Source organism: Caloenas nicobarica, chromosome 1 (genome assembly GCF_036013445.1).
Source record: "Caloenas nicobarica isolate bCalNic1 chromosome 1, bCalNic1.hap1, whole genome shotgun sequence".
In the NCBI taxonomy this organism is placed as follows: Eukaryota; Metazoa; Chordata; class Aves; order Columbiformes; family Columbidae; genus Caloenas; species Caloenas nicobarica.
In genome coordinates this window covers 43,675,215-43,688,832 of record NC_088245.1, presented here as the reverse complement: position 1 = coordinate 43,688,832, position 13,618 = coordinate 43,675,215, and the positions used below count along the sequence as shown (strand labels likewise).

The 13,618-nt window shown below is 52.3% G+C and overlaps 2 protein-coding genes and 1 pseudogene across 2 annotated transcripts; 2 read left to right on the top strand and 1 right to left on the bottom strand.

The window, feature by feature from the left end:
• Positions 1-1,518: 1,518 nt before the first annotated feature.
• Positions 1,519-2,536, top strand: LOC135984447 (cell cycle regulator of non-homologous end joining-like). The gene is made up of 3 exons (XM_065626765.1): positions 1,519-1,643; positions 1,740-1,809; positions 2,040-2,536. Exons 1-3 carry the CDS (start codon positions 1,522-1,524, stop codon positions 2,277-2,279), a joined length of 432 nt encoding a protein of 143 aa, XP_065482837.1. The 5' UTR covers positions 1,519-1,521; the 3' UTR covers positions 2,280-2,536.
• Positions 2,537-3,860: 1,324 nt separating this feature from the next.
• LOC135984446 (transmembrane protein 140-like) lies at positions 3,861-4,558 on the bottom strand (annotated as a pseudogene).
• A 2,593-nt stretch (positions 4,559-7,151) lies between these two features.
• On the top strand, positions 7,152-12,370 carry LOC135985910 (uncharacterized). Its single transcript, XM_065629650.1, has 12 exons — positions 7,152-7,186; positions 7,235-7,383; positions 7,539-7,615; positions 8,129-8,231; positions 8,350-8,411; positions 8,828-8,930; positions 9,744-9,823; positions 9,953-10,015; positions 10,845-10,997; positions 11,147-11,316; positions 11,518-11,611; positions 12,311-12,370. The coding sequence occupies exons 1-12, from the start codon at positions 7,152-7,154 to the stop codon at positions 12,368-12,370; spliced, it is 1,149 nt and encodes a 382-aa protein (XP_065485722.1).
• Positions 12,371-13,618: the final 1,248 nt, after the last annotated feature.

Below are 13,618 nucleotides of genomic sequence, written 5' to 3'. Positions count from 1 at the left end.
CTTGCAAGCTGGGAAAGCGGAATATTCCACTAAATGAAGAGCGGGGTACAGGACTTTTGCTGAGTAGCAGCACAAAATGACAATATGCTTGCTGAAGAAATTAGGTCAAGAAGCTGACAGCGGGGGGAGCACCAGCTGCGAAGACCACCGGGGAGCACTAGAGACCCCCGACAAAGACTCTCGAATACCGCAGATGGACTTCCGGGAAAGGGTGGGGTTATGTAAATAATTTATGTTTAATGTATTAACTAAGCAGTAGAGACAAATGAATATGCAAGAGGTATATGGAATAAATACCAAAAAGTGCAAGTCACGCTCATGCTCGATTAGAGGAGCGATCCTCCGAGCGTCCGGCGTACTGTAATAGAAGTGCCTGCTTTTTAACACTTTCAAAACAGTGTTAAAGAGTCTTTTTTGCCGACTTTTTGGTATCAATACCTCCACACTTGCGTGTCCTGTGTACCGGAAGAGCAACGGCCATTCATGAGCCATCCTACACATCTTCACAGCCAGCTGATAAAGAGCAAGGCACAGACGCACACACACACACATGCAGGGCTTACTGCACTACTGCTGGAGACTGAAGTGCTCACTGCAGGCATGTTCACGGTACAGGTGCTACTTTCCAAGCACTGCAGGGTTCATCTGGGTTGTGTAGCTGCCTCGCCTCGTGCTAATGGCAGCTCGGGCCTCTCTCCTCTGTGAAGGAGCGATCCGCTTTTGTCCCAAGTGCTGAGGTGGAGGCAGCAGTCCCACGTCTGTGGGAGAGAGCTGGCAGCAGCTGTGGGGTGGACAGGATAGCAAGCAAAGAAAATATTCCCTTGCACTTGATTGCTGTGCTCTCGTCATTGTCTTTGCTGCGAAACATGGAGGGTGGCTGGGACAGTGATGTGCCAGAGTCTCCAGCGTGGAGAAAAGACCCTCCCTTGTGCTCTCTCCCTGCACACCTCCAACATCAGGGCAAGTGCTGTGCTCAGGTGTTGCAGAGGGGTTGAGCGGACTGCTAAGCAGCCAGATTTTATCTGCTTACACATCACCACGGAACTTACTACTGCTTATGTCCTTGGCCTTTATGGGACGTTTGCAGGACTGTTCCTGGGCAGAGATCTCATTCTCAGTTATGTGAAGAATAGGTCTGATTTACTGTTTGAAGAGACATTTGGTATCTTCTCAAGGCTGTTTTGGTTTTAGAGCCCGGAGATCCATTAACATTCACCAGTGCTAAAAGTGGTCGCGTGCAGGGCAGTTGATTTATTACCTAGTGATTATCGCCAAATTTTGTGGACGTGCATAACCAAAAGAAAATTTTACTCATGATAATATTATTTTAATAGAAAGCCATACCTTTTTCTCGGAGGCTTCCCGCCTGCAGAAGATCCCCTACTCACTGAGCAGACGTAGTAAGAGTCATGCTATATAAGTTGTATGCAAATATTGTAATTAATCAGGCTTACAGGACTCCCCTGAGGGCGTGTATATACTGATAGGATGTTGTATAAATGATTGAGACTTTCGGCAGAGATGGCGGCGGGCGGGCGGCGGCGGCTGCTCCCGGCCTGGATGGGGGCGGCGGGGGACGAGCGGGCGGCGGCGCCCCCCGCCAAGGCGGTGCGGAGGCGGCGGCAGGCGGTGGCACGGCCCAGGTAGAGCCGCTGGGGCGGGGGGAGCGGCGGCGGCGGCGGCGGCGGGCGAAGCTCGGCGCTCCCCCCGCTGAGCGTCTCTCCCCGTGCGGTGCGCAGGGCGGCGGAGGTGGTGTATTGTATGAACGAGGCGGAGCTGGTGGACGTGGCCTTGGCGGTCCTGGCCGAGGTGAGCCCGGACCCCCGGGGGTGGGGACGCGGCCCTGGCCCTTCACGGGGGCTGCCAGGGCCGGTACAGCTGCCTTCATCCCCCGGCCGGGCACTGCGGGACAAGACCTGCCTCCGCTGGGAACCTGGGGACTGGCGATGGGCTGCCCCTCCGCACTGCCCCCCTCCCTCCTTAGAGTGCTCCCGGGTTGAAGTCGCACAGCTGTGTCTGGTTGTTTTCTCTTTGGGCAGAATCTGCAGTGCGAGGAAGGTGAGGAGGAAACCCAGTCCTGGAGCCAAGGCGAGCAGGAGCTTCAGCAAGCACCAAACAAGGCACCTGGAAGCACAGCCAGCATTGGGGCAGGCAGTGACCGCGGTCCGGCTCTCCCATGCCCTCCTGACACTGGTGCTGATGCTGATGCAGAGAGGACAGACTGGGAGGACTCTGAAGATGATGTTCTGAAATATGTCAGGGAGATCTTTTTCAGCTAATGCTGCCTCCTCTGTGGTTTCCCAGGAGCAAAGGGGAGGTGGCCCCTCTGACAGCATTGCAGGAGGACAGCCTGGAGTGGGCTGGGTATCTGCTGTGTTGATGGCCTGTGAAGCTGGGAGGAGGCCTATGAAGGCCATGGGGAAGAAGGAAGGGGGCACTCACTTCTATCAGTGTGCGCTGTGCTCCAGATTAGATTATGTTCCTTTCTGTTTGGTATCTTGGAGCATGGACAGATTAAAGAGGACATTTGAGTTTCTGTGAGTATCTCTTTGGTGAGTCAGTATTGGGACTGGAGGGGAGCACGGAGTTGCTGGGCCTGGAATGTCTTTGCTGGCCAGCCTTTGGGCTCCCTTGTCCTTGTGGTCCCCCTGTGACAGCTGCAGTGAGGCCTGGCAGGCTGTCCACATTGGACCTGACACTGAATGTGCCTCCAGGCTTGGGCAGGCCTCCCATAGCTCAGGAAGACATGGGTGGGAGCAGACTGGCAGGGACCATCTTGAGGGGGCTAACCCCATGGCATTGTGCATGGGGGTCTATGAAGGGATGAGGATGGCTTAGCATCCTCTTCCCAGTCTGAAGAGGGGGTGAACAAACAAAGATGAGACTGAAGCAGGCGCGAGAGCCTTTATTGAAATGAAGAATCAGCCAACCAGCATCACCAGCCACATCCCCCCAAAGACTGCAGCAGGAGAGAAAACGGACCCTCATGTGCCTGAAGGGGATGGGGGGGAAAGCCGGCGAGGTTTGTGCGAGGTTACAGATGTGGCATGGAGCAGTGCTGTGCATTGCCGTGGCAGAGCCTCCATCCAGTGTTCTGGCTGTGATGGCCCAGCTGGGGCACTGCAACCCAGCCTGCAGCGGCCCTGGCCCTGCTCCCTGAGCACACCCTTGCATGGGGTATGTTTTGGGCTGAGCTGAGCTGGCTCTGTGGTAAGCTGCCCTCAGATAGATCCAGTCTCTCCTAGAGTCTCAAAGGCTGCTGGAGTGCTGGGCTTGGCTTCGTAGTATCAGTAGGGACAAACCTGGGGCTCTGCACCCAAATCCTCTGCTGGCTTGTGGAAACCCTCCTCTTCAGGGCTATGTTCAGCAAGTTGTTTGGCTGCCGCTCCAGGTGCTCTGCTGCTGCTGGGGTTGGATGTGGGCCCCTTCACCCTAATGAACTAAAGCAGAGTCACCTCAGATATTATTCCTGCAGGTGAAGTACAGGTGGTCCTGCTGAAGAAAGTATCTCCAGTACACATCTGAGGCTGCCACTGCTGTGACAGCAGTGTGAAGCCACAGCTCCTCAAGTCACAATTGCCTTGAAGGCATCCCTGGTTAGTCCAGGACGTGGAGAAGGAGCAGAGTCTCTTCAGGCAACTCAAAGAAAGGAAGCCTGTTTGCTTCTCTGGCTGCTTATACTTAGGCTAGATATGGCCAGAGGGCTGTGTCCACTGTGTGCTGGTTCTGATCTGTCCACTGTCCTCCGGGTCAAGGCCAGGAATGCTGTTGCTCTGATGTTGTGCCCCAAGCCACGGTGTGTGTTACACGCTGCTATTACTGTGAAGTTTCCACGCTGCGCTGTGAGTTTTAGTGTCTGCTGCCTGCTCGCCTCAAGAGAGCTGCACACAGCCGTGTGCCAGAGCATGGCTCAACATGGGTCTTTGGACTAAGGATCAAATTCCTGCCGGTGACTAAAGCTGTCGTGGGATTACTGTTATAAATCAGGTTATCAATAGCTGTTGCGTCGTCTTCATTGTCGAATCTCAGTGGGCATGGCCTCCTCAGTAAAAAGGCTTTGACATGGATGCGTGTGCTTGGTCCAGATGAGGTAGCAGTGAGAATCTGGAGCAGTAGCAGAGCCTGAGTCCCAAGCAGTGCCAGGAAGCCTCCAGTGAAATCAGAGGGGTGAATCCACTGTGAGGTTTGGAAAAGAAACATAATCAGGCCTCCAAACAGGATTGTTGTCTTGATGATGAGTATGATGAGGATCACCTTCCAGCCCTCTCTCTTCTCTGTGCACTTCACATGTGCAACAAAAATAGGGTAGAAAATGCTGAAGACCAGACAGGTGTACACACAAATCCTGGCTAGAACTATTCCTAGTAGGCTGATGCCCATCACCTGCAGATGCTTGTACTCCAGGCACTGCAGCTTCCCAGCTGTCTCGTTCCACAGGCAGAAGTTGTAAAAGCCGATGTGTTTGTCAGGGAGGTCAACCAGGTTCCCAGCTTCCCACAGCAGTGAATAAAACATCAAGGCCAAGGCCACACCAGGGCAGAGTAGAGGGGAAGGAGAACCTCTCTCGACCTACTAACCACCCCCCTTCTAATACACCCCAGGATGCCATTGGCCTTCTTGGCCACAAGGGCACAGTGCTGGCTCATGGTCATCCTGCTGTCCACCAGGACCCCTAGGTCCCTTTCCCCTACACTGCTCTCTAATAGGTCATTCCCCAACCTGTACTGGAACCTGGGGTTGTTCCTGCCCAGATGCAAGACTCTACATTTTCCCTTGTTATATTTCATTAAATTTTTCCCCGCCCAACTCTCTAGCCTGTCCAGATCTCGCTGGATGGCAGCACAGCCTTCTGGCGTGTCAGCCGCTCCTCCCAGCTTGGTGTCATCAGCAAACTTGCTGATAGTACACGCAATTCCCTCATCAAAGTCATTGATGAATATATTGAATAGTGTTGGTCCCAGAACTGACCCTTGAGGCACTCCACTAGATACAGGCCTCCAACCAGACTCTGCCCCATTGACCACGACTCTCTGGCTTCTCTCCTTCAGCCAGTTTGCAGTCCACCTCACTACCCGATCATCCAGTCCACACTTCCTCAGTTTTGCCGTGAGGATGCTGTGGGAGACGGTGTCAAATGCTTTGCTGAAGTCAAGGTAGACCACATCCACTGCTCTGCCATCGTCAATCCACCTTGTTACGTCTTCATAAAAGGCTATGAGGTTGGTCAAACACGACTTCCCCTTGGTGAAGCCATGTTGACTGTCCCTGATGACCCTCTTATCCTTGATATGTCTTAAGATGGCACCAAGGATAAGGTGTTCCATCACTTTCCCAGGGATGGAGGTGAGGCTGACCGGTCTATAGTTGCCCAGGTCCTCCTTCTTGCCCTTTTTGAAGACCGGAGTGACATTTGCTTTCCTCCAGTCCTCAGGCACCTCTCCCGTTTCCCAAGACTCGGCAAAGATGATGGAGAGCGGTCCAGCGATGACTTCAGCCAGCTCCCTCAGCACCCGCAGGTGCATCCCATCTGGACCCATGGATTTATGGATGTCCAGATTGCTTAACTGGTCCCTAACCCAGTCCTCATCAACTAAGACAAACTCCTCCGTTGCCCTGCCTTCCTCTGGGGCCTCAGAGGTACGGGGCTCCTCAGGACAGCCTCCAGCAGAGTAGACAGAGACAAAGAAGGCATTCCGTAATTCTGCCTTCTCTGTATCTTCTGGCACCAGGGCACCCACCCCGTTCATCAGTGGGCCTACATTGCCTCTGGTGTTAGTTTTATCTGCCATGTATTTGAAGAAGCTCTTCCTGTTGTCCTTGACCCCTCTCGCCAGGTTTAACTCTAAGGAGGCCTTAGCTTTCCTAGTTGCCTCCCTACATCCTCTGACAACAGCCTTATATTCTTCCCAAGTGGCCAGCCCCTCTTTCCATGATTTGTAAAGCCTCCTCTTCCACTTGAGTTTGCCCAGCAGTTCCCTGTTTAACCACGCAGGTCTCCTGGCTCCCCTCCTTGACTTCCTGCGCGTCGGGATGCACTGATCTTGAGCTTGGTAGAAGCAGTCCCTGAAAGTTAACCAACTATCTTGGGCCCCTTGACCTTCAAGCAGCCTTGCCCACGGGATTTCCTCCAGCAATTGTTTGAAAAGGCCAAAGTCGGCCCTGCTGAAGTCCAGGGTTGCAATTCTGCTCGGTATTCTGCTCCCACCACAGGAGATCCTGAACTCCACCATCTCATGGTCACTGCAACCAAGGCAGCCCCCCACCTTTACTGCTTCAACCAGACCCTCCTTGTTAGCGAGGACGAGATCCAGCAGCGCAGCTCTCCTAGTCGGCTCCTCCCCTATTTGCATCAGAAAGCTGTCATCAATGCACTGGAGGAACCTCCTAGACTGAGGCTGGCTGGCTGAGTAGTCCTTCCAGCAAACATCAGGGTAGTTAAAATCCCCCATAACAACCAGAGCCTGTGACTGTGAGGCCACGCTCAGCTGCCCGTAGAAGGCCTCATCAACATCCTCACTCTGATCTGGAGGCCTGTAATAGACACCCACAGCAGTGTCACCCCTGCCAGCCTGCCCCTTAATTCTCACCCACAGACTCTCAACTTGCTCCTCAACCGCACCTGGACAGTACTCTATACATTGTAGTTGCTCTCTCACATAAAGAGCAACTCCACCACCACGCTTGGCTGGCCTGTCTTTCCTGAAAAGGACACAGCCATCCATGACCACATTCCAGTCATGTGAGCTGTCCCACCATGTCTCTGTTAATGCCACCAGATCATAATCTCCTGACCGAACGCAGGTTTCTAACTCCTCCTGCTTATTCCCCATGCTGCGCGCATTGGTGAACAGGCACTTCAGGGAGCGAGCCGAGTACGCCGATTTCACCCTAGGGGCCTGAGGGGCCTCCCGGTCTTTATGGATTCCAGCATGCTGCCCCACTGATGCAAGCCCAGCTACAACCCCATCCCCCTGCAAATCTAGTTTAAAGCCCTGCAAATGAGCCCTGCTAATTCCTGTCCCAGCATCCTTTTACCCCTGTGGGATAAACCTTTCCCACATATCACTGACCGGACTGGTATCTTATAAAACCAGCCGTTATCAAAGAACCCAAAGCCCTGCCTGCAGCACCAGTCCCGAAGCCAATCATGAATGGCTGTTGCACTTCCTGTAGAGAGCGTATGCAAGTGGGGGGGTACGTTCACCAATTTCGTTTCCTTCCTTTTCGTATACAGTTTTACTAAGACACTGGAGAAATATGCCAGAAGTAAAAGGACAGGAGAATGCTCTGTAGGAGGCACAGGAGGTCCAGCAGTACCTGAGATCTCTTCCTCTGGGACGACTGCTGCCCCTCCCGTGGGAGCACCTGCGCGGATTGCAGCAGGTAGGATCCCCCACCGTGGAGGAGGTGATGAGGACAAATCGCTGTGGCCTGAAGGAGAATGAGAACCCTTTGTTCAATGCAGGGCCCGCGGGATGGCAGAAGGCACAGTAAAATAAGCACTCACAACTGCATTGTGCCTCTTATTTCCTTTGAAGGTGTCTTGCCAGACGCTGGAGCAGAGCAAGAGGAAGATTTTGATTCCCTGTCTGATTTTGAGGTACCTTCTCTGAAGGTGGGGCCCGACTGGGCATGCTTACCTTTTGGCTCTCTACTTTCTGCTGCTGCTTCTGACTCAGGCTTGGAACCCCAGCATCACTCAGGTTGAAAGAGACCCTTAAGTTCATCGAGTCCAACTGCACACCTGGCACTGCCAAATCCACAATTCAACCACGTCTTTAAGCACCACATGTACACGTCCCCTAAATACCACCAGGAATGGTGACACAACCACATCCCTGGGCAGACAGTTCCAGTGCTTGATAACCCTTGCAGTGAAGAAAGTTTTCTAATATCCCATCTAAACCTTTTCTGGAACAACATAAGGCTCTTTCTTCTTGTACTATTACTGCATATTTGGCAAAAGAGACCAACACAGATGTCTAACACGCTGGTTGTGTTTGGCCTTTTCGGTCTTTCCATCACCTGGTACCACATTATGCATGTTGACTGAAGCAGGAGTTTTCTGGATAGAGACGGGTCCAGAAGGAGTCTGTGCCACTTCTAACGTGTCTTTTAATTTTCACAGACGGATTCTGAAGGTCCAACAGAACTGTCAGATGCCGTCCTGCTTCCACCTGCAAGCCGACAAGGAGCGTGTGCGCAGCCTGTCGCAGAGGAGCGCCACAATGGTAATTTCCTGACAGACTAAATGGTTCCCTTTGTAAGCTTCTCTGGAGTGAAGCGGATGGGGAAAAGCGGAGTGAAATAAGCACTCACAGCAGTGTGGCGCTTCTTACCTCTTTGTAGGGGTGTTGCCAGCAGCAGGAGCAGCACAAGACGACGACGATGACTCCTCTTTTGATTCTGAGGTAGAATCCTAGCATCACTTAGGTTGGAATAGAGCCTTAAGATCATCAAGTTCAAGTGTATGGTTGAAGGCTGACTCAACCACTTCCCTGGGCAGCCTGTTCTAGTGCTTAATAACTCTTTCAGTGAAGAAGCTTTTCCTAATATCCCATCTAAACTTTTCCTGGAACAACAAAAGCCTTTCTTCTTGCCCCATTTCTGTATACTTGACAAAAGAGACTGACACCAACCTTGCCACAACCTCCATTCCGGCAGTTGTAGGGAGCGATAAGGTGTCCCCTCGGCCTCCTTCTCTTCTGACTGACAGCCATGCTTCCCTCAGCCGCTCCTCAGAGGACTTGTTCTCTAGACCCTCCACCAGCTTCGTTGCCCTTCTTTGGAAGTGCCAGTTCTAACTCGTGTCTTTATATTTACACAGACGGATTCTGAAGGTCCAACAGAACTGTTGGATGCCGTCCTGCTCCCACCTGCAAGCCAACAAGGAGCGTGTGCGCAGCCTGTTGCAGAGGAGCGCCACAATGGTAATTTCCTGACAGACTAAATGGTTCCCTTTGTAAGCTTCTCTGGAGTGAAGCGGATGGGGAAAAGCGGAGTGAAATAAGCACAGCAGCGTGGCGCCTCTTACCTCTTTGTAGGTGTGTTGCCAGCAGCAGGAGCAGCACAAGACGACGACGATGACTCCTCTTTTGATTCTGAGGTAGAATCCTAGCATCACTTAGGTTGGAATAGAGCCTTAAGATCATCAAGTTCAAGTGTATGGTTGAAGGCTGACTCAACCACTTCCCTGGGCAGCCTGTTCTAGTGCTTAATAACTCTTTCAGTGAAGAAGCTTTTCCTAATATCCCATCTAAACTTTTCCTGGAACAACAAAAGCCTTTCTTCTTGCCCCACTTCTGTATACTTGACAAAAGAGACTGACACCAACCTTGCCACAACCTCCATTCCGGCAGTTGTAGGGAGCGATAAGGTGTCCCCTCGGCCTCCTTCTCTTCTGACTGACAGCCATGCTTCCCTCAGCCGCTCCTCAGAGGACTTGTTCTCTAGACCCTCCACCAGCTTCGTTGCCCTTCTTTGGAAGTGCCAGTTCTAACTCGTGTCTTTATATTTACACAGACGGATTCTGAAGGTCTAACAGAACTGTTAGATGCCGTGATGCTTCCACCTGCAAGCCAACAAGGAGCATGTGTGCAGCCTGTCAAAGGGGAGCGCCACAATGGTAATTTCCTGACGGACTAAATGGTTCCCTTTGTAAGCTTCTCTGGAGTGAAGCGGGTGGGGAAAAGCGGAGTGAAACAAGCACTCACAGCAGTGTGGCGCTTCTTACCTCTTTGTAGGGGTGTTGCAAGCAGGAGGAGCAGCACAAGAAGAAGAAGATTTTGACTTCTCTTTGGATGAGCTGCTTTGTCTTCCTGAGGTAACGGAATTGTTACGCTTCTTAAGCCCAGCTGCTGAAATGCAGTGTCATGCTGCTGTGTTGCTGCAGATTCCTTTCCTCACTGTCTGTCGGTCTGTGTTCTTGCTCGCTCAGGTTTCTGCACCGGAGAGAGAAGAGCTTCCGCTCAAGAAGGAGGCTTCAACACAAACCGATTGTCAAGGCGACAGTCAGGTGACTCTTAGGGCCTGATGCAGATATCTGTAAATCAAGCCTGTCAGTTATAAGGAGACCTGTTCTTGCTACTGAGTTCCTTTTGGAGTGCTGCAGAGAGGCTGCTTTCGAATCAGGACCTGAAGTCTATTTCAGATCTCATTTTGTTCCTGTTGTGAAGCAGAAGTGCTGCATAAAGAGGGAAAACAGTCGGTTAGAAAAAAGCTAGTGGCACAGACTCTCAGCCTCTGTTCCGAGGAGGAGGAAAATACGGAAGCCTTTTCTGTGTATTAGGGAAGAGAAAGCATCATGATGAGCTGCCGACAGCTGAGAAAGGTGCCAGCAGATGCCTGCTGGTGGTGGCCAAAATCTCTCATCTTTGAATTCACTGAGTCAGAGAAGCATAGAATGGTTTGGGTTGGACAGGTCCTCTAAAGATCATTTAGTCCAACCCCCTGCTGTGGGCAGGGACATCTTCCGCAAGATCAGGTGGCTCAACACCCTGTCCAGCCTGACTTTGAACAATTCCAGAGATGGGGCATCCACAACTTCTCTGGGCAGCCTGCTCCAGTGTCCCACCACCCTTGTTCCAACCCTCTGCTCATTTCTGTGGGCCTCCTCTGGACCCACTCTAACAGGCCCATGTCTTCCTTGTGCTGGGGACCCAAGAGCTGGAGGCAGTAGTCCAGGTGGGGCTCACAAGAGCAGAGCAGAAGGGGAGAATCAGCTCCCTCCACCTGCTGGCCATGCTGAAGATCCATCTGATGATATGATCCCATGACTAAAAGCATGTGTCCTGTTGTCATCTTCTTCCTGACTTCTCCATGCGCATGGAACACCATTTCTTTAGGAATGGGTCAGGTGGCTGCAGCAGGAGTTTGCCAGCGCTCTCAGAAAGTACTCCGCAGCAGAAGCTTCACTTGAAGCCGAGAAGCGCTACAGCAGGGACCTGCAGGAACAGAAACTGCAGCTGCAGAAGGAACTGGACAGTTCTAAAGCTCAGGTAGGGAGAAAGCCTGTCTCTTGTCTCTTGGCAGGGGCCCAAGCCTTTCCTGTTGCAAACCAGAGTGAGGAACAGACCCTTAGTTGGGGGTCCACTCCTTTTTATCAAACCTAAGCTGACTACTGGGGATTCTTGCTTTGGTTTGACAGCTGCAGGAATTGCAAGAACGGCTTATCCGGACCGAGTGTTATGCTGAGTCCCTGGAGAATGCCATAAAGGATAAGGAGAGGGATCTAACAGCTTCCAAGAACCTGCAGAGCCTTCTGGTCACATCTTCTGGAACTGCAGCTATCCCAGAGCTGGAAGAACACATGCAACAGTAAGGAAGTCACACAGCGGGGCAAGGCTTTGCTTTCTGCAATTGTGGGAAAACAACCGGACTGTTCTTCCTGCATGCCAGCAAGATAATACTACATGGTTTTCAAAGATGCTTTTGTTTTAGATGAGGTTCTATCACACTCTTCCTTTGGGATTTGTGCTCTTGTGGACTTCTGTGATAAGACCTGTACTTCTTTTTCAGGCTCCAAGTTGGAATGACCAGGCTGGAAGCCACAGCCCGGCAACAAGTCAAGGCCATTGAAGCCCTTCAGAAAGACCTGCATGCCTCTGCCTCAGTAAGCTAGTCACAACCTTCCCTTTTCACGAGCTACCAGAGCCTAGTTCCATCTTCAGGTGGGGAAATTTGAAGAAGAGGTTTTCCCAGAGAGCCTGGGAGAGACCGTTTCCTCTGTTCTACTGACTACAGGCTGCCCTTAAAGTCCTGCCGCCCCATCCCTCAGCTTTCTGGCTTTCAACTGAACTCTCTTGATGCTCCTGCTGCTGTTGTAGCATTAGATGATGGTGACATTGAGGAACATAGATGTAGTTATCCTGATAGCTAAAACCCATGAGCCAGGAGTCCCAGCAGGGCTGCTGAGCTCAATGGCCTCTCCAAGCAGGATGCAGTCCCAGGGGCCCCGAGCGAGATTTTATATCTGATATTTTATAGATGATATTTTATATCATACCCCGAGATTATAATACGTTTTAATACTCTGTCAGCAGGTGACAAATGCAGTCTCGATGGCCTCCCACCTTGCGGATTTCCACAGAAGTGAGTGACTTTAGAGATCTCTCTTTGACTTTCTTTTGGTTTGCCACCTACAAGTTGGTGACATTTTCCCAACAGCTGGAGATGCAGTTGAAACAACACATGCAGCAGGCAAGATAAACCCAGGACCTGTGAGAAGTTTCTCCACTTTGCCTGGGAGTCAGGGAGAACCAGTCCAGAACCCGGGCTTAGCCTCAGAAGTCATTCGGGCCTCCCTCGGTAGGTCACAGCCAAGCAGAGCAGTCTAAAAGAGAGAGGGGAGAAAGAGCTGGACAAGAAATAAGGCAAAAAACACAAAAAGTTGATCCCTATCTCCATGGAACGCAATTTTCCACTTGTGGCTGTAGCCCACAGGCTGTAGCTTTGCTGTTGACACATTGGAGTGTTTGGTTTTCGGTATCTGGATCTGCACATTAGCGCTGTACTTCCAGAAGCCGCTTCCCAGTACCGCCTTTGGCCCAGCCTGCTGTCAAACTAACACAAAGCCTTTTCTTCTCCTGCCCTTCCCCAGTCACTCCTGAACCTCTGCCATTAGCAGTAAGAAGATGCTGGAGCAGAGGAAGTGTCGCTGCCAGAAAACAGAGAGCACACAAGGGGCAGGAATGAAGCCTGCAAATCTTTACATTCCGCCTTGTGCAGCCGTTGCCCTGCATCTAGTTCCAGGTGCTCCATTGCACCTTGCTATTTAATAAACTGTGTCGTCTACTCCGTGTCTTCGTTTTGCTGCCCAACTGGAGTGCTTGGGACCTCGCAGATTTGGATGAGGACCGTCCTATCTTTGAAGGCTCACTCAGGCTTTCAACCCATGCAGGCACTTAGCACGTCGCTCTCTGCCCTTGCTCTGAAGGAATATCAGTCGTGCAGACGTCTCCAAGAGGGAGCACAAATCTGTGTCCTTTTCCTCTGGGGAGCCCTGAGCCATGATTGCGCTCAGATCGGGGACTAGCGCTGAGCTACTGCTAATAATCAGTTACCAGGCTCTTCCTTCCTTTCTAGAGCAATCCTCCTAGTGGTCTGGGCAGAAGGTGGTGGGCGAGCTTCTGGTATCCATGGAAGCTTTGCAGCTCCCACAGGGATCTGATGGATTTGTAGCCCACCGAGGGGAAAGGTGCGAAGAAGTGGGCACAAGCTGGAATGGGGGAATGCCACCTCAGCCTAAGGAATAATCATTTTCTCTTGTGGGGGCAGTGAGAGAGCGGTGTCAGGGAGCAGCACGGGCATGCTGCTCCCTTGGGGACGGGGAGCCAAAGGGGGTCCCGTCGCCAGCCAGGCAGGGCCCAGCCTTGGCCTATGTGCGCAGGGGGAGCAGGGCATCCCGGGGCAGGCAGACGCGGCAGCCAAGAGCCCAGAGGGACAAACAAGTGCCCGGTGAGGTGGCGGCCTGGCAGAGCTGAGACAGGGAAACCCTGACAGAGCCGAGACAGGGACGGCCTGACGGAGCTGAGACAGGGCCTGGCGGCCTCTGCCTGCGCCTCAGTGGGGCTCCTGGGCCCATGGGCTGGAGGCCCCAGACACCTGGCCTGGGGCTTGA